This window comes from Neltuma alba, unplaced genomic scaffold, assembly GCF_004799145.2.
Source record: "Neltuma alba isolate B1F8T4 unplaced genomic scaffold, ASM479914v2 tig00012176_pilon, whole genome shotgun sequence".
NCBI classification, from domain to species: Eukaryota; Viridiplantae; Streptophyta; class Magnoliopsida; order Fabales; family Fabaceae; genus Neltuma; species Neltuma alba.
This window is the reverse complement of record NW_021636720.1, coordinates 35,407-59,190: the sequence shown is the minus strand read 5'-3', so window position 1 is coordinate 59,190 and position 23,784 is coordinate 35,407. Positions and strand designations below refer to the sequence as shown.

The window sequence follows — 23,784 nt, the reverse complement described above, 5'->3', positions numbered from 1 at the left end:
GTAACTTTTCTGCAACATATAACAAAAGATACTTGCACATGTACTGTTAGAAAAAGTCGCTACTAATCTAGATTCATTTCTGGCCATTAGATATCCTTAATTAGATTAATTTCACATTTACCATCAATAATTTGTACATAGCACTCCTTGTACATCCTACAACCCTACATATAGGGGCTAATCATTGAGAAGTTTATTTTCATCTCAAATATCATACCTCAACATATTTTTTTAAATACTCTTTCAATTTTAAATGTAAGACTCATCTTATAGTGTAATTTATATTACAAAATAAGTCTTACATTTAAGATGGGAAGAGTAATTTTTTTCTCTGACTACCTCTATTGATTGCACATATTAAAGGGCAATTCCCATTAACATGATAGTTTGCAATGGAAATAATTGAAATGGGTATTTTCTTACCCAAAAAATGGGTATTTTATAAAAACTAACATATTTTTTTTAAAAAATAACTAACTTAACTAATTTTTAATATTTATAAATTAATTATCTAATTTCTACGAGAATAAAGGGAATATTATGCTACTGAATAAACAAACAAAAGACATTTTAATCCAAATGATTAATATGATGAAGATTATTAAAATGTTCACATCATTAAAAAAAAGTTAACAACTTCTGGTTTGAGGTTAATCTTAGTGTCCACAAACATGAGGTTAATCTTTGTTCTCATCATCATATGTCTCCTACATCATTAATCTATCATTTTCTGTGCTGTTTGAGGCTGATTTTCTTTTGGATACGAATGAAGTAAAGACTCATTTGTGTGTGTGTGTGTGTGTATTTGGAATTAATTTTTGTTCTTATCAACATATGTCTCCTTTTTCTGGGTGGAACATCATTTGAAGATGAGTTTGGTGGGGCAATGAATTATTATTATCCTTTGACTAACAATAGTCTACCTAATGACTGCAGTATCATTTGATTTGTTTAATGTTGCACTATATCCTTCTAATTAATCAATTATTTGTCTCAAGATAAATGAAGTATACAGATAAATTTTCGATTATTATAATAATATAAATAGCTTCACAGGATAGGCAGAAAAATTAAATTTGGATTTTACCTTAAAATTTTCAAAGAAAAATACCCAGTGTTGCTCATGTAGATTCTCTGTATACTGCTGGATAATCAAAATTCCAAAGGATGCCTCTTGCATTGCTATTTTTTTTCTTGGTCAAGATCAAATCCAAACTTTCAGATGAATGAAACTGTACTGTGTTCTTTTAATTCTTGTTTATTCTGCGTCTCTTAGTGGAGAGTGGAGACTAATGCTGCACTGCATTATTCAAGTTTCCCTCACTTTCTTTGCATCTTTGGACATGTTAATATTGTCACATGTAAGAAGAATTTTGCTGAATGATTTTCTTACCCATTCTAATTTTAACAGCACCTTAAAAATATGTTAATATGTTACTTAAATCCTCCTCCTCTCTTCATTCTTTTTACAAAATAAATGTTTTTTTAATGTTTTATTATTTCTCTATTCTCCTAAAGGTATAATCCTCTTTTCATTTTTAATATAATTGATCCTGTTTTAAAAAAATAGAAGAAAAGCAATACGCTGCAATCCAACTCTTAACTTTCTCCAAGTAAAAGGCTGAATCCCTAATTTTCATGTAGGTGAAGAAAGATATATATTATACCGCCTCCAATTTTAAATATAGGAATGAAATAAAGAGTTTATTTTGATATAAAATATAAGACTCCAATTTATTTAATCTTTCAAATTTATTAATATTTGCCTCAAAGTATCTTTATATTGTAGGGGTTTGTATACAATGCACATGTATTCTATGAAAACTAACACACATTTATTATAAATAATTAACTAATTTTTTTGATATTTGCAAATTAATTATTTAATCCTTATATTAAAAATCAGAGTAGACTAATTGCAAAAATGTGTTTTTTTGCTATATTTATCTCACATTAGTTTGCATAAACTCTAGCGTTATAAGTTATTCAAATTATTAATCAATTGATCTCGTCTTCAACTTTGAAGGAAAAGAGTGTGTTTGGGAAAGCTGTGGCATTTGCAATTTCAGGTGGGGGCAAGTGGGGTGTGCCTAAAGGGAAAAGGTGGGGCCTTTCCAGCAGAAGACAAGGGAAGAATTTGGCTGTGTAGCAACTTTTCTATTGGTTCAGTGTCTCCACCTTAGCTTTCACAAGTTGGTAGGTCAAGGGCCAGGGCCTGAATGACACAATCGTTGTGAAAACGTGACACGCATGGCGCCAAGATTCTTCATTTCGTCCTTCCCACTTGCTTCTCTGTTCCATTTCTGAATAATTGGCATCGGTGAAAAGTGATAACCCTTATGATTAGGACATTATAATGCCCGTTTTACTTTGCTAAAATTACTTAACTTTTACCATTTCTATTCCGACTAAGAGGGACTGCATTATTGGGCTGTGTTTTTGCTCCTTTCTCCTGTGTGGTTCACTCTTGAAAGAGACTCGTGGGTGTTCTGTTTAAGTGGAAAAAGGCGTCTGCATCAGAGATTTACTCTTTTTTTCAGGGTCGGTTCTTGCTCATTGAAGCTCTGACTCTGGAACCCAAATGGGGTGGTTCTGGGAATTTAGCATTTGAAATACCAGGAGCCTTGTTGGAGGAGCATCCTTGTGGCATGTTGGATTGTGGTTACAATGTCCTGTAAGCAACTTCCTCTTCATTTTTAGCAAAATTTTCAGAGATTTGACTTTGGCTTGTTGGCTTTCACGTTGGAAATGTTGGATGCAATCCTGACGATGTCTTTCCAGACGCTGAACTATCCATCTCAGACATTTTGCTATGCAAACACACCAAGAAACAAGTACAAGGCAAGGTCTTATCAAGTTCAAGCTATACCTCCATCATCAGTTATTCTGAGTGCAGATGAAAGTGGGAAGTTTTCTGATAATAAGAAGGCTTATGGCTCAAATCTTACTTCCAGAAGGGGTGAATCTGTTATTCCTTTGATCAGTGAAGCAAATACCGTGGGCATAGTTGGAGGCGCTTCTGTTGATGCTACCCTAAAATTTTTGAGAAAGCTTGTGGAGTTGAGTTCTTCAGAAGACGAAGATGGAATAAGTTCCCTTCCTTTTGTAATTTGTTCTGATCCTCTGTTAAATAAGGAGCTTATGTCATATGAGAAGAGTCACTTCTTGTCTGGCAGAAGTAAAGCCGAGAGTTTGAACATGGATGCTTCTCCAATTGCGCGTAATATTAGGAATAAAAGGATTTTTCTTGAGAAATCTGGGGCTTGTTGCATAGTAATGCCTTGTCACTTGTCACATTCTTGGTATGAAGAAGTATCTCAGGAATGTTCTGTTCCTTTTCTTCACATGGCAGAATGTGTTGCTAGTGAGCTCAAGGAAGCTAAATTAAGGCCACTTGAAGCTGGTAGCCCCTTGCGGATCGGATTGCTCGCAACCAACGCTACTCTAGCAGGCGGATTTTATCAGGAGAAGCTTCAGAATCAAGTATTTAATCTCCGCATATTACATCTGTCAACATCATTTTAATAACTTGATGCACCAAATCTGAGAATCATATATATATATGTATATATATTCTTTAATGGCATGACAGGTTGACGTTGATTCCCTCTAACTTTTCCCCATGACACTAGTTTTTCTTTGTAACAGTCCAGTTGTTAGGGCTCTGTGATGCAGGGTTGCTTATCTATCTTTAAAATTCCATTGGTTCTGCTAGATTGTTTGAATTGAATTTTTTCATGATTGAATTTTAACGCATTATATTGAATCTCAAGATACTTGAAAATACATTTTAGGTTAGAATTCAACAGAAGGTGCAATAGCTGGAGGCATTTGCCTTAGAAGTCGTTTAAGCGAGGGATGTTTGAGACTGTTTATGTCAAACATGAAATGTCCATTTTCGTGTTTGATCAATTATCTTGCATATGAAATTTCAATTTTCCTACTTTTGTGCTTCGCTGGGATCTTATATTCTGACTCTATCTGGGTCATTATGCATACATAGACTCACTGTGTGTGTACATGTTTTCTTGTTACGACTCACTGTGTGTATATCTGTTTATATTATTTTTGTGCCAAGTAACCATTTGAAAATGAGCTTTTAGTAGCAATGTCTTCAGTTATCCTTAGCCCGTTTCTTGTGTCTAATATGAATCACTTGAACCTCGGATGACGAGATTCTTAGCCTCTAGTTCCTGGAGCCTCATGTGCATTAGTAGTTTAGTACTGTTTTGATTCTGATGGCAGTTGAAGAACAAATTTCAAAGTGGATAAGTTCTAATTATTTGATTGTTCCTTTTGTAATCCAGAACATTATGATCCATAAGGCCCGGCTAGCTTAGTGATAGAATCTATCTACTTTTCTTGAACACTTTAGTTTTTTCGACGAGGTTTAGTTTCATTGGTGTATTTTCCCTCAGAAATATACTCTCTGATATTATTACTTGTCTGTAGGGGTTTGAGGTTGTGCAGCCAGATAAAGCAACCATGGAACATACAGTGATACCTGCAATCGAAGCTTTGAACAGAAGGGACATGGAAGGTGCATGCAATCTATTGAGAATTGCTCTTCAAGTTCTTCTGGTCCGGGCAGTGAGCTCTATTGTCCTTGCTTCTCACGACATGTGGGATCTCTTGCCTCAAGATGATCCTGTTCTTAAGAAATGTATCGATCCCATGGATGCCCTGGCTCGGTCAACTGTCAAATGGGTAAAATCTTCTGCAGAGAAAACATAGGAAAATGGAAAATGCCCAAGTGGTTCCTGTATTTTCAGTCTGTTGCTATATTGGTGATCACCTGTCTGTCGTTAGAGTGAACTTAAACACGTATTCTTTCTGTATAGTAGTATGTAAAGTTTTCTTTAAACTTGGGGTTACTTGCAAATAAACCCCTATGCTTTCAAAATAAAAAATGAGGTGCTCAAATGCTACATCAGATTCTCCCACATTGAACATGTTGGCTTCGGGGGGCAGATGGAAACTTGCCGTACCTGAATTTTCTTTCCCAATAATGTAGCTTCGGGTCACATGTATCTCTCTTTTAATCAAAGTTGCCCTTTTCGATGTAAAGCTCACAAGCAAAGCCAAACCAAAGAGATAATTGGCTAGTTATATCTAGGCCAGTGTTGCAAGAAGGACAACCTTGTTAATAACCTCTACGTTGAATTTAGTGGTTTGATCTCATATTGTATTTTTTCAGAATTTCTAAGAAAATCCCGGGAGTTTAACTGGCAGGAGGGTATGATATAAAGGCAGCTCCAATTCTCTGTTTCTTAATTACGTTGCTATCCTTTTCATCGCTAATTCAAGAACATTGGAAAATTTTTACAGATTTTTTTTTGGCATCGGAAAATTTTTATAGATTATTAAAATAAAAAGTTTCGAAATCTTTGATGTACTTCATATTTTGTTGATGTTTTGATTTTGTAAACGTTACTTTAAAAACATGTTTTGTTTCAAAATATTTAAATCATTTATGATGTCGTGGAATCGAGTAAAATTAAGCAGTGGATATTTGCTCCACAAGAAGCAGGGAGAGCATGAGCGTCTCAGAATTCTAATTTCTTCTGCACTGCTATTATTACTTTGAAAGGTGTTGTTTTGTTTAATCTACAAGGTTATCATAGCCACATAAAAAAGTTATGAAGTTGTCGGGGGCTATACAAAAGAGTGAATCAAATTTCTCAAATTTCTGTTCAGGCTAATTGAGAAGCAAATCTCCCTAGAACACAAGGCCGAGCAACATGTTATATGTTTAAATCCAATCAGCATAGATGCGACTGATCCTGTGTAGTTCATTTCTGTTGAATTTGTAATTTCCTGAAAATGATTCTTTCAAATTTTGAAGCAAACTACTGGTTGATACTACACCACTCGACACTTTTGTAGTAGCAGTAGCAGAAGTTCGCACTACCCTTCCTTCAGCAGTTGAGTAGCCATCAGTCTTCCCTAATTCTGCATTGAGTAGAGGAATTTGGGATTATTTAAGAAGATCATCTCTATTCGTCAATTAATTAGGATCCTCAACAGATCATTAAGGGGGATAGTGATACATGTCAATAACAACATCCTGCGCAAATTAGTTATAATTGAATATGTACAAATTCTAAGTAGAATCAATACAATCATGACTAGATGAGTAAGCATATAAGAGATAATTCTCGTTTAGAAAGTGTGCATGATATGTTATATGCTCACAATTAACTTAATTTACTTGGATCTTATGATTATGTCATTCTGATTTTCTTACAGAAAACATCAAATATCAAATACTAACACCAAGGGGGAGAAAAAAAGAGTAAAGCTTACCAGACTCAAATTTAGTTCTCAGTGATGTAGTTTCTGTTTTTCCTCCTACCAAAACTGAAAACTATTTATGTTTTCTTGGACCAAAATATATTTCACTTTTCTCAAGGTTGCTGCTGACAAAATGATAAAATGTAATATTGACAACATTTGAATCTCTCCTACTTTGTAGAATCAGAAAATAAAGGCAGAATGAAGGTCTAAAGCCAGTTCACTCAATCTTGCAGTACATGGTCTGTAGAAATCTCTCGCATGTCCTCCATTCGGGAAGGTTAAATCATGCACCTTACATTTTCCCATGTATGGATTTTATAATTCCATGGCATGTTTGCTGAATGAAATGTAATCAGAGTTTTACCAAATGATGCAAATACCCTATGATCTTGACCAGTTAACAATTTTAAAATGACAGTATTCTCGTTGTGGTCCCATAAATTTTGTCCACCTTTGACGTCCCAACTACTCATGTAGAAAATTAATAGCGCACATGCTGATATTGGAGTTATAATTTCCTTGTCTTTAGCAACCAATTACTGACAGAGAATCAAGGGTCATCGTTCTCCATGCATATTTCAAGGACCAAACCAAGGCATATCTGGAAAACTAAACAGAAATGAAATGATAAACATCAAAATTTTACCGGCTTGCCCATGAGCAAAGCGACACATATGTCCATACGGGCAATGTCCTTTCATGTCCCACTTGATACACAGCTTCGTTTTCAGCGGCTCTCTCCTAGGATTCAATTCAGCATCAGAACTCTCATCAAACCCGCTCTGGGATTCTACTTGATCATATTTTCTTTTACCGTGTCCGGTAGGAATTACTTCTACTGTTGCATTGCCTCTAGAATTCACACTGCCAGGTCTTGTATGAAGGAAACGGCAGGTGTTTCCATAATAGCATTGTTGCCCTTGATAGAACATTCTGCATAGTTTGGACTCCTGTAATCTTCTATCGTCATTACCCAATTCTTGCCTTCGAAGCTCTCCAACGCTATGAGCAAAACTACAATCGGACCCAAGTGTACAAATTCCCTGTCTAAACCTTCTGCAGAGTTGAGTCTTGAAATAGCGGGTCCTCGCATCGTTCAGTACCTGTGCCCTCGAATTCGAAAGTGTCGATGGATTTGCGTGCCTCTTGAACGATGGGTGCTCGGATTCAAAGTCAAATGAAGCAGGGTACTTCTCATCACCATCAAATTGACACGCGGAAGAAGAAGCGTTACTCATGGATGGTCGTGAAGCTGTTGCTGATAGGGATCAACCTATATGGCGGAGTAGAAATGGAAGAAGCTCATGTCACCCAGAAAAAACCATTTGATGAAGACGATGCATTGATTGCGGGGAACGAAAAGAAACTGAAACGGTTTGGCGAATGCGAAGATGGGAAATTATTAGAAGAGAAACCTAGAGAAGAAGATGGAAGATCATCGTAATAGGAACAAAGTAAATGAGGAAGACGAAGGATTCTTCTATACGTTGTGAAGAAGGTGACATGGTGGAACGCATGATTCGAGAAAAACAGAATCGCCAAATCCCGTTAAAAATTGGAGGGCTCATTTCTCCTGAAAAGACGATAATAGCCTTCAAAGGTTAGCCTCTCCGCGTTCTTTCTCGCTCCCAACTGCCAAGATCTTTTGTGTCCAAAAGGCAAAAAGAAAAAGGGGTTGTTTTCCATTTAGATTTACATATAAATCAGGAAAATTTTAATCTTATTAGTAGATTCATTGGAAGACTACAACAAAATTCTTTCGTGTAAAATTTTCTAAAATTTTAATTTTTTTGTGAAAAAAAAATTTGCAAAATTTTATCATATCCAGCTGACCAGCATAAAGCTTAGGTGGTAAAAGCCGTACTTTTAATTAATTATATTTAAATTTTGAGCATGCAATTCCATTAGGATAGAGTTCTGCAGTTTTTATAACTCTTCTTAACGCCAAAAGGATCACTCGAATGATTTGGTTGTAGTTCAATAGGTTTTTGGACAACTTCTTCAACGTTTACAATTACATTTGGCTTATCAAATTAATACAAAAGCCAATTAATTAATTTGAGAAGATTAAAATAACTAAATAAATTACTTAATTATAACATATGTTACGTGATTTTTCTATAAAATACTTATATAGTTAGGTTAGATGTATCATTAGATTGTACTAGATCAATTTATAAGTCAGGAAAATTAATTTAAAGAAAAATAATAAATATAAATACTTTAAAGTAATTTGTTTAACTTTTTAAATTTTTTTAAAATTAGTCAATTGGGTCTTATATTGACAATCAGGGGTAGTATTAATTATTTACATAAGTATAAAAATACTTAAAGATATGAGAGAAATTAGCGCTGTACCTTTATTAAAAATAGCAACAATTGGAAATAAATATTGTTATAAAATAAAACAGCATAATAAATACTCCTTTTATCCTATTTATAAATCACTTCCAACATATTTTACATATATCAAGAAAATCTTAAATTTCATTAATTCTCGTTTAAAATTCAACAACTTTTCAACTTTAACCCTCTTTAATATATATTATATCTCATGTAAATATAATTAACACAATAATAAATGAAAGGTAAAATTGTACATTCACACAAAAAATTTCTCTCAATACCTTATAAATAGGATCAAATTTTTTTTTTCTCTTTATCCTATAAATAAAATTAGAAGAGTATCTCATAAAAGCTTATCATTCTTGGGAATTGATGGTGAATTTTAGAGTTTTAAGCAATGATTAAAGAATCCGCAAAGACTAAGAGGGTGTTTGGGTAAGAACAGAACCATAGTTTTAGAAGTGTTTTTACGGTATACAAAGTAAATATGTGAAGAAGTTTGTCTCAATTTACAGAAAATATTTTTGAAAAGTGATTATGGGGTGTTCTAAACACCCCCTCAATGATCGGATCGGTGGGACTATCAACCAAGCATTTGAATTACTCGATTTAGATAAAAACATAAAAACCTGTTTTTATAATTGAGTGTCTGGTGAGACTAAAATTGACCACCATTGAGTCGAAACTCAAAATTGGGTCGAAATTGAAATGATTTTCAGAAAACCGATAAAACAATAAAAAAAAATTGACTCTTTCAAGAAACCCAACATTTTTTCATACAGCTTATAGCCCATTTGGTTGGATTCCATGTGAGGAGATTACATGTAATCATAATGTAATTGATTGATACAATTGTTTGGTTGGGTTTGTGTAATGTAAATAAAATTACATTTTGTAATCCTGATTACCTTAAATAATATAAAAGGGATTACACTCATAAAACTAATGAATGGAGATGCAGACCTCTTGTAATCAAATTAAATTAAAAAAAATTATTACCGTTATAATTTTTAAATGGATCAAAAAATCCTTAATGAAATACCCTTAAACTTAACCACTACTGGCCCACTCTCTTTACTGTTGCTGTTATCGCCTATAAATAGAGGCACCGTCGTTATTGTCATCCATGAATCGAAGGTCTACTATCAACTTGTCTCTTTGATTTTTTTTCTCTTTGAAACAATTTCGTAATTCTTTCACCGAAATTAGCTTAATTTTGCTTTTCTCACCCATCGAAAACTGTCTTTGTCTTATGTTTTTCGAACTCATCTTAATTAGTGCGACTATCAATCTCCAGCAATGTTGATACTATATATCTGCCATGATTCTCGATTAGTCACTATGATTTTTTGCAGCAATTTCTAAACTTCTTTGCCCCACCCTTTCTTCTAGTAATGGATCTCGATATAATTAACAATTTATTTTTATGTTTCTGAGATGGATTAGATGACACAATTAACAGCTCTTTTTTTTCTGAAAAAATTCAATAATAATTTTTTTGAATGCTTTTATGTGCTACTTTATGAGACATACAGCTTACATTGATTGATTTATTTGTGATTAAGTTGCTTTTTATTTTTGTGATTTTTTATATTACTTCCTTACTGTGGGTATGCAATGGGTGCTATAATCTTGTTTGGTACTTGTATTTATTTTTTTAGTGACCTTTTATAAGTTGAAATCTTATATAAAGTTTATTACTTCTTTTTCACTTTTTTTTAATAATCATATCACTTATATATATATATATATATGTAAATAAGGGTAATTTTGTCTTTTAATACATTATTATTACCTATTCTCATATTTTTAGTAATCTAACCAAACATTTTTATGTCTATATATTATCTTTTCTTGACAGTGTACCAAACAAACTCATGTAATTATTATTACATTACATTCCATTATATTGCTTTACATTCCATTATAGTCACATGGCGTCATATCATTGAAAATTTTCATATATTGTGGTGTAATTATATTAAAAATTGGACTTATTATGAATTTATTTCTTATATATATTTTGCATATAATTATTCTTTATTAAATTTTTATTTAATTATTATGTCATGATTTTATCGAGGATCTAGTTGACTGGATTATAAGAACAGTGAACTGTTAAGTTTTCTGGGTTGACATGCCATACGGCATAAATATATAATGTATAAATCCCTACATAAAAGATCTTTCCTTTCATTCAAATTTTATGTTAATCTATTGCTCATTACTTCAAGTTGAGGAAGTATATATAACTCAGATACATTTGGGAAAAAAAATGCTGTAGTAGTGGTAGAAAGTGGAAACACCAATTTTGTTTTGAAAGTTTGGACTCGAATATTAATTTTATCTTAAAAATGAAATCCATCCTACGTGTTCATTCTAACACTAATATTAGAGTCATTAAAATGGGTTAGATTGATTAAAAGACCAACTCATTACTAATGGTGGATTTAATGATTGTTAAGTTCAATCAATTCTATTTCAATGGGATGAAAATTGGGAAAAAAAACAAGTTTTTTTTACCAGCAAAAAAATGAATTAGGTGGATCGGAAATTCGGAATACTTAACAAAAAAATTTAAAACAACTACATTAACATTTATTTCTAATAATATGTTATCAGAAAAATTATTCAAAATTCTTATATCTTGTGATGGGACAATAGTTCTGTCATTTGGGAGTTTTGAGATTTTTTTTTTCAATTTTTATCGTGGATTATTATGGTATTTTAATTTGGAAGATATTTTTTGACATTTGAAAATATTTTTAAAATGCTTTAAATATTATCACAATTTATGGATATACAAGACATCTCAAGATTCAGAGAAGCTAATTATTATTTCATAAATCATCTTATCTTCCTCTTTCATTCATGAATCTAAATTATTAAATGCTGAACATTCATCCATATACTAAAGACATCAAGGATTTTTTTTGGGGAAAATTTACATTATATTATAATAAATGGAGGATTATAAATACTAAATAGAAGTATATCTCAAAATCGTGTACACAGTACAAGTCAAACTTAATGAGAAAGATATTCCCTAATTTTTCCTGCCTAATTTTTTTATGGATCCTTCCTAAAATTTTATCTCTTATTAGGTTGTTTGTATTTTCTTACTCTTGTAATAAAATAATAAATCATGATAGGTTAAAAACTGCCAAAAGACATTAAAATGTAGATTGTTTACAGGCTGTGTTTGGATCACGCTTGAGTACCCCCAGCCGCAAGCAACTTCCAGCCCAAATTCATGTTGGGTAACGCGTTTTCTCCAACTGGCTTCTGACCCAAAATTGCTTTCAAAATGAAAGCAACGTTTTGTTGCTTTTCTCCTCCTCACGTCCGGTGCAGCGTAGGATGACAAGTCTAAACCTCCAATTGTTGGGAAATTTTTTTATGTACATATTGTTGGGGAAATGAAACAATATGGAGGGAAAAAAACTTGGAGAGAGAGAAGCAATCTAGAAAAATTATTGCATATTTTTTTATTGTCGTTTTATTCAAGAAAAAGGAAATGTAATAGGGCCAAAAAAGAAAAAAGAAATGTAGATATTTTAGTTAAAAAAATAAAATAACATGATTAATAACCTAAAAAATAATATGATTAATGTACATGATTTAAATTATTTTTATTATTTAGTTAAAAAAAATTTGATGTGGAGTCTATATACATTTTCAACCATTCATTGAGGAGATAAAGGGAAAAAAAAAATGGGATGATGAGGGGATCAAAATCCGAACCATCAACTAAATCCCCACAAATTAAGTCTTAAAGCTGGAAACTTTATACTAGAACTAGCAATTAATTAAGAACTCACTTAAAAGTGACTTATAAACAACTTTTCAATCAAAATTTATAATATAAAAAATAAATATGTAAAAAAAAATTTTTTATCTCAGTTTACATAAAATATACTTATTCATTATTTCAAACAAGTCGTAAAAGTTGATGACTTGATGTTAAAGCTTGATGTAATTAATAAGGACAATACTATTTGAATTTTTGACAAAAAATGGTCTAACCAATTTTCAATTCTTTACATATTAAAGGCTGGAGTTGTATGTAACAGGATACCATCAATCCTTGTCATTGGTATTGTCATGAAATTAAAAATTTTGACAAATTGTAGATAAAATTAGCAAAGCATAAGTTGGAGTTTGGACAACCAAATGCAAATATTACTCAAAGAAATCGAAATAGATCTCCGGTTATGTTTGGGAGTATTTGTTTCTCAGTTTCTTCCTAGAACCATAGGCAAAGTAATAAAACGCAAAGAATTTGCTAACAGCTAACTGTAACAGAAAACAAAGGACGAAACAGCAAATTTGATCATCTCTTTCTGTATACACAATTCCCGGTTTAGTGATTCTAATAGCACAACGAAACAACCACCATAATGGCTACTGAAGCTTTATTCCTGGGAATGACGGCAAGATTGCAATAAGTGCATCACCATATCCAACAGGCTCTGTAAAGGCAACAAGACAAGCAAATTATGTACACATGACATCAACACAAGACTGGTTTAATATGTTCCAAGGAATGTTTGAGTTGACTAACCTCCATCCTTTTTAAGAATCTTCACGATCTCCCCTGATACATCAGACTGGAAACAGATATGAACAAATTATCAGACATTGCAATGGTTATTATACTAGTCATGATCACCACAAGAATATGAAAATATTTCAAGTCTGAGAGCCGAACCTCGATTGGCAGTTCACCACCAAGCTGTTCTACGTAACATATGGGTTGGCCCTCCTTTACTATTTGCTTCTGCCAATTCCCAGGTATGAGTGTTAATCATAATCTAGCATGTCAATTCAGTTAACTTCAATACGATATATGGAGTGTACGTGTGTGAGCGCGTGGGAAAAATTAAAAGCTGATAACAAGATTTTCAGTGATCAGTGCAATTTTCTGTAGATAGAAAACTTTTGCTATAAAATCTAATTTCTGATTCAAAAGAGAGGAAAATCAAATATTCAGGTCTAAAATCACAAAGGATAGAATCATCCACATCTACATAAGCTCCCAGAACGTAAATAGGTAATAAAATTATCCTTGACCATCTAAAACACTAAAAGGGAAAAGAGAGAGCAAGAAGAGAACGGGAAATGAATGACACTACCTCTTTACATGATGGTGGGGCACGCTTTCCCTTTATGGTTCGAGATGTCCGAAAGAACCCAACCTGTTAAATGATTTATGAGTTTATGAATTTATGTTTTAACTTGAAGGGAATATAAATATTATAAAAGTCGTTTTCTTACCCTTGGGGATGTAACTATAACCAAACCTTCGTCTGCAGCTTTATCCAGAAGTCCCTTACTCCCCGAAGAAGCTTCTGGTTTAGAGATGGCCAAAGATGACGTGGAAGCTGATCCATTCAAATCAGATGATTCTGTGACAGTGTTTGCACTAACAGAAGGGGATGTTGAAGGAGGTACAGTTGTACTTTGCTCGGCAAAATTCCGCACTACATGCAGGTGGAACCCAGCAAGCTGATTGATAACATTAGGGAATTATGAAGGTGGAGGTGAAGAAAGGAAAATTCAATAAGAACTTAGTGCTTTAAAAAATAATATCTTAATTTCCAGTGGACGGAGAGAAATGAATTACATTATATTTTGAAGATATCAAAACTCATAGTTCAACTTCATTTTGCTTACCTTCAATTCTAGTTCCTGAACTGATTTTGTGTCACACACTTCATTGAGCAGAAATTGCACCTGCCAAGATGTTGATGTAATATGTTTCAACATTTTAGAGCAAGAAAGTACACAAGCACGTTATAGGACATGTTTGTCATGAATCTTGATTGGTTCATGTTCAGCAAAAGGACATTTGAAGACAAAATAAATAATTTGTCTATATCTCACAATGTAAAAATAGACTCAAATCTCTCTTGCAAGACTATAAAAGAAAATGATTTCAGCGTGCTAAAATTTCAGAACCAAGGACTAAAAAATATTTTTCATCAAATAAATATAAATGCACAAGCCAGATCAGCTTAAATCTTAACGGGTAAGCATATTTGCTTGAAGCCACATTCATCTCTGTATCTGTGGCTTGAGCTTTGCTAGCACAGTTTGAAAGAACTCAAGGTACGGAACTGAATACATCGTGTCAGATTTCAAGCAACATGATGACCAGTTATAGACCACCTCATATGCTGGGGTAACATGTTCATGCAATAAATTTTATATAAATACCTAATGATGAAGGGTCAAGTCATATAATTTAATTACTGTAAAACCAGATCAAGCAAATAGGCGCAACTACATGCTGAAGAAGCCTATATATTGAGTTCAAACAACGTTTAAAAATCATACGTCTTATAGTTGGTACTAGGCAGTCCAAGTGACTGTCTTAAAAAACCTAGCTATATTTAGAAAAAAATCATATTATTGATCAGCACCCAAATCCCCAAATAGACGAGAGATAACACAGGGCACAGTAACATCTTTATCCGAAATGGTACTAACACATACATAGCCAGCAATATATGAAGGTTGCATAATAATAATGTCATTATAAACTGGGTTGTCTTTTATAAATAGGTGTGTAAGATTAAGAAGATAATGATTGAAAAATATGTTGCTAACCTCATTGAAACTGGGAATAAGTTCACTTATTGGGCCAGAAGACTTAACCTCTTTAGAATCATCTTCTGAACTTGTAGCAGCTGTTAAATAATCAATAAAGGCTTGTGAAAGAAGCTAGATTATTGTATTGTTTTAAAGCTAACGAACCTTAAAGTATGCAATGCTTAAATTGCTTTATATGATTTGAATATTATTCTAAAGCATACTTACACTGGATTTTTAATGATGGGCCACTGCATGCAGTTAAAAATTTAACTGATCGTTGTGATGCAATCAAATGGGTGTTTTGTAGTGACTTCCTACTGGTCCAACTTCTTATACCATACTGTTGTGATATTCCGACTCGTTTACCAGCTGTGCCTAAGTTGAGCAGTTTAATATTTGACGTCCCTAAGCTACCTACAATGCAATTCAAAAAACATAAATCTCCCAACATTGGCATGGTCAGTACCTAAATATTAGCACAACAGAATAATTTTCAAAGGAAGAATCAGGAAAGAGTAGCTTTTGGCTGATATCAAGTTTAACTAATGGAGAGAATTTAGAGGACTCAATCATCTACAGTATGCAAAGTCATGAAAGAAGTCGTTTTGTAATGTTAAACATAAAAATGAAAGAAGAAAAGGAATAAACAAAGAATTGACTTCTTATATATGCTTATTTGTAGCATCCTTGTTACAGTTTACTGAAATGAACAAAGTGAGTGCAATAGAAATGATCATGGGGCTGTGAAGTTTCATATTCAGTTCTCAGCACATTTAATCATAGTTAGCTTCAAAATATTGAAGGTGGACACTCCTTGCAACCGTTTATCATAACCCAATTGCAACCATGCTAGCTTCTGCTTCTGCTCGCTGTCCATTTTTTGGGTTTATAAAAGAAAGGCATCTACTTTTGGCTTCAACACTTCGTCAAGTAGAACACAAATTAAATCACAACAGGAATGTTTGCAGCATATACTAGAAGGACGAACTGTTCTAATGCAGCATCAATTGAAAGAAAATTGCAGAAACCTTGCATTGTTCATTTCAACTGTAACGAAAATCATACTAAACAATGTGCTTTCCTCTTCTAAGTATGCTATATACTAACCAAAGAACACTTTAGTGTCAATTCTAAGTTATCAAGCAAGACATACAAATTAAGCTTGAATACCAGAATAATATCTACTCTAACATTTTTGAAAACTCATTATGCTGTTAACAGTCTATTTAATTAAAAAACATGATGGAAAATATATGAAAATTGATGCCTCTGATATTAATGAGCAACAATAATATAACTGTGTTTTGTATTGCCTACTGTGTAATTTGACAACAATCTGATTCTTTTATAATTAAAATGTATATAGGGACGGTACCTCAGACTTTGAACTTGCTATTTGAACCTGAATTTCAAAAAATTTTCTACAGTTGAAGCCTTGACATGAAACCTAGTTTCTTTCTACTCAAGCTTCTTTAATTGTAAGGAGGCTCTGCAGTTTTGCATCACATTTTCATCCGTGGATGAAAGAGTCGAGGCATGAACACAAGAAATTTTTAGATTCACGTTCTATTAATATAAAATACGAACACAACATGTTACCACGCTTTTCTATAGACTCTTTTAGTACCGAGTTTCAGACATCCGTATATTGCACTGCGCGTTCTATCTTCATACTCAGACTGTAAAAACCAACTATTGATGCTTTATAAGGATAACCCAACTCAGTAAGCAAGCACCGCTTCTATAAAGAAGTAGGAACTTCCTACCCTTCATAAAAAGGTGTGTGCTTTCTAAAGACTTCAATATCTCTAAAAGAGGGCAACATCACCTCTGCCTCTAATTTTTCATGATATTACAGCAGCAACGTAAAGAAAGCATAAAGGTTGAGTTCAACAAAATCAGGCAGATTAGCATAAAGATTAAGTTCGACGTTCTCATAAATATCAGGATGATATATCCCACCCTCATTACTCACTGATAATGAGGGAAAAGCAAAGGAAAAACAGAAGAACGCATAAGAGATTAATTTCTGACCAGAGTTAGCAATTGTAAATCTTTTTTTTGAATAAAAGCAATTGTAAATCTTTAATCGAAATAATGGAATCACCTTCGTTGTCACCAAACAAAGAAGAAAGAAAGAGTGAAAGAAAGAAATACTCACACGAAGCCATTGGAAATCGACCGGAAGGGGAGGGAAATAGAAAACCGTAAAAAGGGTAAGCGGTTGCGGAATCTGGGAAGCAAGTGAAGAAGGTTCGAGAACGGAATTTGAAGGCTCAAAAGGCTCACAAAAGGAGTAAGGGAAGTGCCAATGCCGGTAGCACAAGAAAAAGAGAGGAGAAGAAAAAGAAGAAGGAAAACACGGCCGTTAAACCCCGCAGCCGCTCAACCAATACTACTTCCTTGAAATCTTGAATGAACTGAATGAAGGGAATGCTGGATACACTTCACTTCACAGCTGGAATCGCTGTGGATGAGTTGGTCCTAACGTCTCCAGAATCCGTTCCTCTGTTTTTGTGAAGACAGGTTAACTTGAGTTAAATATTAATAAATAATAAAAAATGTTGCCTCAATAAAATTTTTAACTATAATTTTAAATTCTAGGGGAAAAATCAGAAAACAATTTTTAGGGCCCTTAATAATTAAATGATACTATTTAGATCTCAATATATAATTTTTTAAGGTTTTGTGACGCTAATTAATAAATAAAATCTGAATATTACTAAATTCATCTTTAAAATGTTTTTACAATGCTTACATAAATAAAGATGTAACAAGAGAAAAGCCAAAGTATAAATTAGATCTTTTAATTTTATACAATGTTTTATTTTGATCTCTTGACTTAAAAAAAAAAAAACTTTAGTTCTTTAGTACAAAAAATGATTATATTAAGATCTTGAATGTTGATAAAATATTTTGAAATGTAAATATCTTAAGTTTAGTTTTTTAAAAAAAAACCATGATTGTCATAAAAAATCATGATTTAAGCTAATAATTTTAGAAGTAAAAGACCAAAAATATTTTTTTAAAATTAAAATATCAAATTGAAATCTTGTATAAAGTTAAAGAGCCAAATATTTACTCTAGTCTAGAAAAATGTTAATATATACTACCTCCGATCTTTAATATGAGACCTTATTTGATTTTTATTTTGGTTATAAATATAAGACCTCACTTTATTTTGACTCTTATATTTATCCATTTTTTTAAGGTAGTACTTCTAATAACGGTAGTTCTAGCCAACAAACTTGATTACCAAGGATATTTTAGAAAATACAACACTAATGTATTACAAATAGCTAATTTAACTTATTTTCTTAATCTACTCAAATTAGTTAATTAGCTCTTATATTTAGGACAGGAGGTAGTAGTTACCATTTAAAATTTTAAAAAGGAAAATATAAAATAAAACAAAAAAAACCTTTATAAAAAGGATTAGCATGTTTTGCTTTGATATTCTATGAATTTTAAAATACACGTTGTTTTTAAATATACATATTAAAAAAATACAATTAAGACATTAAAATATTATGTACATTGTTAAACTTTCGCCCAAATATGTTAAAATAGTTGTCATTTTCGTGTTCCTGATTAACTCCCACCTATTCGTCAAGAGGTAACGGATGAGAAGGGGAGGATTAGTTAGTTGGCTCTCGTTGTAATTTGTCTTTTTATGAATGTTGTTCAGTTTCCACTCGTAAGAGAAAATACTGGCCATTCAAGCAGGTATCAAAGCGTCCAAACTCATTCGGAAAAGGGAAAAAAGGTGTGTAAGCAACATTCTGCAAAGATGTGTATGTTTTCTGGGGCTCTCGAATCTGCTCTTCTGTCTCCTTACTTTTTCTAAATATAAACTGAATAACAATATTAAACAAACAGGGTTACAACAAGAGTCTCTTAATCTTCATCAAGTTTCACCTTTTTGGTTAGTGGTGGTTGATCACGAAGACATCAACTATCCTCTGTTCTATGAGATAGCCAAGGCTTGTTTGTAATCACAATCACAAGTACTTGTGAACATATTTCACATAAATCAAGATAATACACTTCTTACTTATTTATTTTGTATTCCGTAAATCACAATTGAAAAATTGCTTATTAAGTTCTTTTTTTTTGATGCGATACAAATTGACATATGGAAAAGAAATAAAATACTACATCTAGTCTTTAATATAGAAGCTAGTTGACTAATTTGAGTAGATTAAGAAAATAAGTTAAGTTAATTATTTGTAATAAATATGTGTTGTATTTCCTAAAATATCTTTGCTAATCAAGTTTATTGGCTAGAACTACTGTTATTATAAGAACTAATTTGAAAAAAAAAATAGATAAATATGAAAGACAAAGTGGATTAGCGTTTTATAATTAGGATCAAAATAAAAATCAAATAAATTTTTATATTAAGGATCGGATGTAATATCATTAAAAAAAATCCCTAAAAGAGTGGCTACCAATACATCCCCTCAAAATGATGCCAAGAGCTTCTACAGAGTCACAATAAACATCAATTTTTCTAAAATCCTTTTGCCAACACAAACTGAGAACGTTTACATTTAAAATACCAAGAAGTTCCGCAATCATATGGCTTTCAATAATTTTCTTTTTTTATACCAAAGTTCATGAGAAATAGATCTCAAGAGACTATTAAAGCATGTTTCATATATAAATTATCTAATAATAAACTCCTTATGACAGTAACAAAATTTGAAACCATACCCTTGTGGATAGGCATACCAGGTGGATTAATATTTGTTCGTTTTCAAATGTGAGACTATATTTAAAAATCGATATAAATTATAAGGACTAACTAATTTATATTCCATGTTAATACTTCAATATTCAACCAAAAAATTTCAAAACATGAAACGCACAAAAACGCACAAAAAAAAAAGGTTCTAAACTGGCTTTGGGCCAAAAAATGCAAGTAATAAAAGTAACAGAATTGGACTCTCTTTGGATTCCATTATCGCAACCCTAAACTTACTGACCACTTCTTAGCTAATCTTTATGTTCAGGCCCAACAAATTCAATTTATCCATTATCAATTTATCATTGAAAAAGTTCATTTCTTCAACTATTTTCTACCTTACTCATCATCAGTGAGTTCAGCAATAAGAACTGTACCCTTTGATTAAATAAGGAAAGGGGCTCCATTCCCTATTACCACATTTGGAGAGACATCCTAGATATCAGAGTGCTTAGGTAAATGCCAAGGGTTTGTTATAAGTTCACCCTGCTTAACATGGTATGACATAGGATGAGTTAGCTCAAACGTCCTGTCTTTGACTTGAGTTGAGCAGGGAGACATCCTAGATTCAGGGATATCTAGGTAAATGCCAAGGATTTGTTGTTAGTTCACGTTGTTCAACATGGTATGACATAGGATGAGTTAGATCAAGCACCATATCTTTGACTTGAGTTGAGTTTGATTTTTTGCCTAAAATTTTCGTATAAAAAAACTATTTTCTTCCTTCTGTAAACAAACTATTTTACTCCATCGCTTCCAAAATAATGGGTAAACATTACTACTCCTCCGGTCCTAAATATAAGACCCCTTTCGTAGTATAAATCTTATATTTAAGATCGGAGAAGTATTAAACAGCATTTTTATCAAGACTATTAAATAGTTTAAATTGCAAAATTTTTAATTTTATTTCAATAAAATATTCTCATATTATTTGTGAATGACTATATAAGAAAAAACTTTGGTTAAGCTGCTTATATCTATTAGGTTAAGTTTATAGGCAAATATACAAGTACACACATGCATTTTAACAACTAACAATAGTAATATAGCAAGTGTAATTGGAAAACTTGACTTAATAGATATAAGTAATTTGAACTAAGTTTTGTCCAAAAATATATACAGAAATACTAAACATAATATATTTGATATCCCTTTTAATAGTTATGTAATATATGATGATGAACTAATTGTATTCAACTATGTTGAAAACATCTAGCCAGGGACCCACAGCTGTTAGGTTATGCAACTTTGAACGCAGACAATTAAAACATGTTTCCTTTTTTTAAAATTATATTTAACTTGAATATAAACTATAAGTTTTGAGAGTACTCGAGTAGGATAATAAAGCTTGCCTGAAAGGAAGATAAAAAAAGAAACAAAAGAAATCTGCATAAAAGCAGAGGCTATTATATTATTTAATTAATATATAGAGTTCTAAAGTCATCTTTTGAATCCACAATATGCATCCCTTTTTAAAGGCATACACTTTAAGTCAGTGAATGGAATCCAATGCCAAATCTGACTTTCAAATATGTATATACATAAAGTATGTATTAGCTCAAGTAGTGACCGTAATACGATGACAATAAGCTGTTGGTTTGGTTGAAGTTGTTGACGAGAGAAGGCTAAGCTTGTGAATTCTAGCAGAACCTGACATTTCTTTCATGACAGTAGGTACTGCATAATGACATTTTAAGGATGTTCCCTTTGTGATATTATTCTGTTAATATATATACGCGTGTGTGTGTGTGCGAGCTTTGTGTACATATGTGTGCTCAGTTCTATTTTGTTTTTAGAGAAGCATGAAGGCATTATTTAAGAAGAAAAAAGAGGGGATGGATAATTATCTTCATTCGGAAAAAACCACGCCACAGTACTTAGGATTACAAAAGAAAACTCAGTTTAATATTAAAGCACCAAAAGAACATTAATTGCTGTTGGTAATTTGACAAAAAGGGACAAGAGAGATTGATACAGCTTCCATCTTTAACTACGTGGCCTCAAAACCATCCGAATACAAGCTTTCACAATTATCTTTTGACGAACAAATCAAGAAATCAGGCCACATCTCTCTCTCTCCCCCCTCTCTCTCCCCTGCTTGAATCCATGAAATCCCTGCAAGAAGTTAAATAAAATAAATATATATAGTGTTCTCTAACCAGAAACATAATATATTATTCTCTCATCATCAAAATTGATACTTATGCAGAGTTCGAATGATGATGTGTGGGACATACCCAAAAGTGGATGTAGAATCTCATTTCTAGTACGTGTCCCTCGGGGCACTGCATTTAAAACATTCCATTCTGCTAGCAAAGTTGTGCTCGTTGCACCCTGACCTGTATTATATTCCCAACAAATAAAGTACTCATCAAGTTTGTATATATCTAAACCCGAAAAAGCAGTCAACAAAAACAAAAGAACACATATATTTCTGTCCAAATTAGACAACATATCCAAAACATGACAGTGACATCAGATTCCGTCTTGTCAGTGTTTTATATACTTATGTCTGGAGTCATATTAATGTACGTATATTATATATGTCAGGCTACGTATAGTAATGTTCAAGTGACCTGTTGCATATCCAGTCGCCAGATTTCCATGAAGGTCTGGAAGAGGCCGAACCAAAAGGTCTGGAAGAGAAGTCAGAGCTGGTGAAGGCAGAAGCAAAGTCATCTTTGAAAGCACCACACTTGAAGCAGCTTGATCGGCTGGCAAAGTTATGAGCTCCACAGTTTCCAGCGGAACAGTACCAGTCACCGGGACGAACATCAGAACCAGTACTACTATTACTGCTAAACCCAAATGAAGATCCCATCATCATTCTTCCTCCTCCTCCATACCCACCATTCCCAAAATCTCCATACTTTGAATCCCCACATCTCTGACACATGTCCCTTCTCTGAAAGTTCAGGTGCTGGCATGACCTGCACGTCCAGTCTCCCGGCCTGCTCATAGTGATCCTCACTTCCTTGCCCTGCAAATCACTGTTCCATTACAACATATATATATACATATATATGATTCATTTCATGTGTATGTGTGTATATGTGTAAATGACGCAGAGAAGAGTAGTGAGACAGACCTTGAGATAATGCGAGAGATCAGTTGAGGCAGTGTGACCAGGGAGTGAAGGGATATGGTGATGAGGGAAAGTGATGAGAAGGAAGGTTTATATATACGGTGGAGAGATCACTGGCAGAAAGAGAATAAATGGGGGTCGTGAAGTACCTTTTTTTTTTTTTTTTTTTTGGAGTATGTTCATGGAAGGGCAACCTTGATAAATGGAATCGATGAATTCTAAAGGAGGAAAAAGAGATAAAGGCAAAATTATTCTTGCGAGCTACAATTCCAACGAGAACTATGTACTTTGAATTTTGAACAGATTTACTTTAATTTGGCAGTGTGTGTGGTGTGGGGCAGCTTCAACTTTGTAATTTGTTTAAGTTTTTAACTGTACGGTTCTGGATTCTCAAGTCTTTATAGGATAAGGACCAACATTTTTGTTCTTAATCCACTCTCATATCTCTCTCCAAAATGATTAAAATTAAATCATGATATGTAATGCTATATATGAAGCATATATGTTAACTAATAAATTAACTATTTTATGACAAAAGAGGAGCACGAAATCACATATAGGCGTGGCAAGCTAGGCAAGTCAAAAACTCAGAGACACAAAAAAGGAGCACAGCTTGTTAGTGTAACCTAATGGCACAACAGAAATAGTCCCAAGCATCTTATCAATATCAAATCCGCCATGAACCCTAGAAAGTCCCTTTGACCATAGCATT

At 32.9% G+C, this 23,784-nt stretch overlaps 4 protein-coding genes across 7 annotated transcripts; 1 reads left to right on the top strand and 3 right to left on the bottom strand.

The window, feature by feature from the left end:
* The first annotated feature begins 2,522 nt into the window (after window positions 1–2,522).
* LOC114724186 (uncharacterized) lies at window positions 2,523–4,993 on the top strand. 2 transcript variants are annotated; one of them, XM_028910496.1, is made up of 3 exons: window positions 2,524–2,674; window positions 2,749–3,483; window positions 4,453–4,993. In XM_028910496.1, the coding sequence occupies exons 2-3, from the start codon at window positions 2,749–2,751 to the stop codon at window positions 4,732–4,734; spliced, it is 1,017 nt and encodes a 338-aa protein (XP_028766329.1). In that variant the 5' UTR covers window positions 2,524–2,674; the 3' UTR covers window positions 4,735–4,993. The 2 variants fall into 2 exon arrangements, with proteins under 2 accessions (XP_028766326.1, XP_028766329.1); XM_028910493.1 differs by having other exon boundaries at window positions 2,523–3,483.
* Window positions 4,994–5,548: 555 nt separating this feature from the next.
* On the bottom strand, window positions 5,549–7,748 carry LOC114724187 (zinc finger CCCH domain-containing protein 56-like). The gene is made up of 2 exons (XM_028910497.1): window positions 6,944–7,748; window positions 5,549–5,952 (listed from the first exon to the last, which is right to left on the bottom strand). Exons 1-2 carry the CDS (start codon window positions 7,533–7,535, stop codon window positions 5,753–5,755), a joined length of 792 nt encoding a protein of 263 aa, XP_028766330.1. The 5' UTR covers window positions 7,536–7,748; the 3' UTR covers window positions 5,549–5,752.
* A 5,039-nt stretch (window positions 7,749–12,787) lies between these two features.
* Window positions 12,788–17,684, bottom strand: LOC114724188 (biotin carboxyl carrier protein of acetyl-CoA carboxylase). Of its 2 annotated transcripts, none has more exons than XM_028910498.1 (9): window positions 17,402–17,684; window positions 15,466–15,654; window positions 15,256–15,335; window positions 14,320–14,379; window positions 13,921–14,151; window positions 13,779–13,841; window positions 13,355–13,423; window positions 13,208–13,253; window positions 12,788–13,115 (listed from the first exon to the last, which is right to left on the bottom strand). In XM_028910498.1, the coding sequence occupies exons 1-9, from the start codon at window positions 17,409–17,411 to the stop codon at window positions 13,048–13,050; spliced, it is 816 nt and encodes a 271-aa protein (XP_028766331.1). In that variant the 5' UTR covers window positions 17,412–17,684; the 3' UTR covers window positions 12,788–13,047. The 2 variants fall into 2 exon arrangements, with proteins under 2 accessions (XP_028766331.1, XP_028766332.1); XM_028910499.1 differs by lacking the exon at window positions 17,402–17,684 and adding an exon at window positions 16,269–16,335.
* A 4,245-nt stretch (window positions 17,685–21,929) lies between these two features.
* Window positions 21,930–23,155, bottom strand: LOC114724192 (uncharacterized RNA-binding protein C17H9.04c-like). 2 transcript variants are annotated; one of them, XM_028910503.1, is made up of 4 exons: window positions 23,076–23,155; window positions 22,564–22,967; window positions 22,225–22,326; window positions 21,930–22,102 (listed from the first exon to the last, which is right to left on the bottom strand). In XM_028910503.1, exons 2-3 carry the CDS (start codon window positions 22,944–22,946, stop codon window positions 22,251–22,253), a joined length of 459 nt encoding a protein of 152 aa, XP_028766336.1. In that variant the 5' UTR covers window positions 22,947–22,967; window positions 23,076–23,155; the 3' UTR covers window positions 21,930–22,102; window positions 22,225–22,250. The 2 variants fall into 2 exon arrangements, with proteins under 2 accessions (XP_028766336.1, XP_028766337.1); XM_028910504.1 differs by having other exon boundaries at window positions 22,564–22,977; window positions 23,076–23,132.
* Window positions 23,156–23,784: the final 629 nt, after the last annotated feature.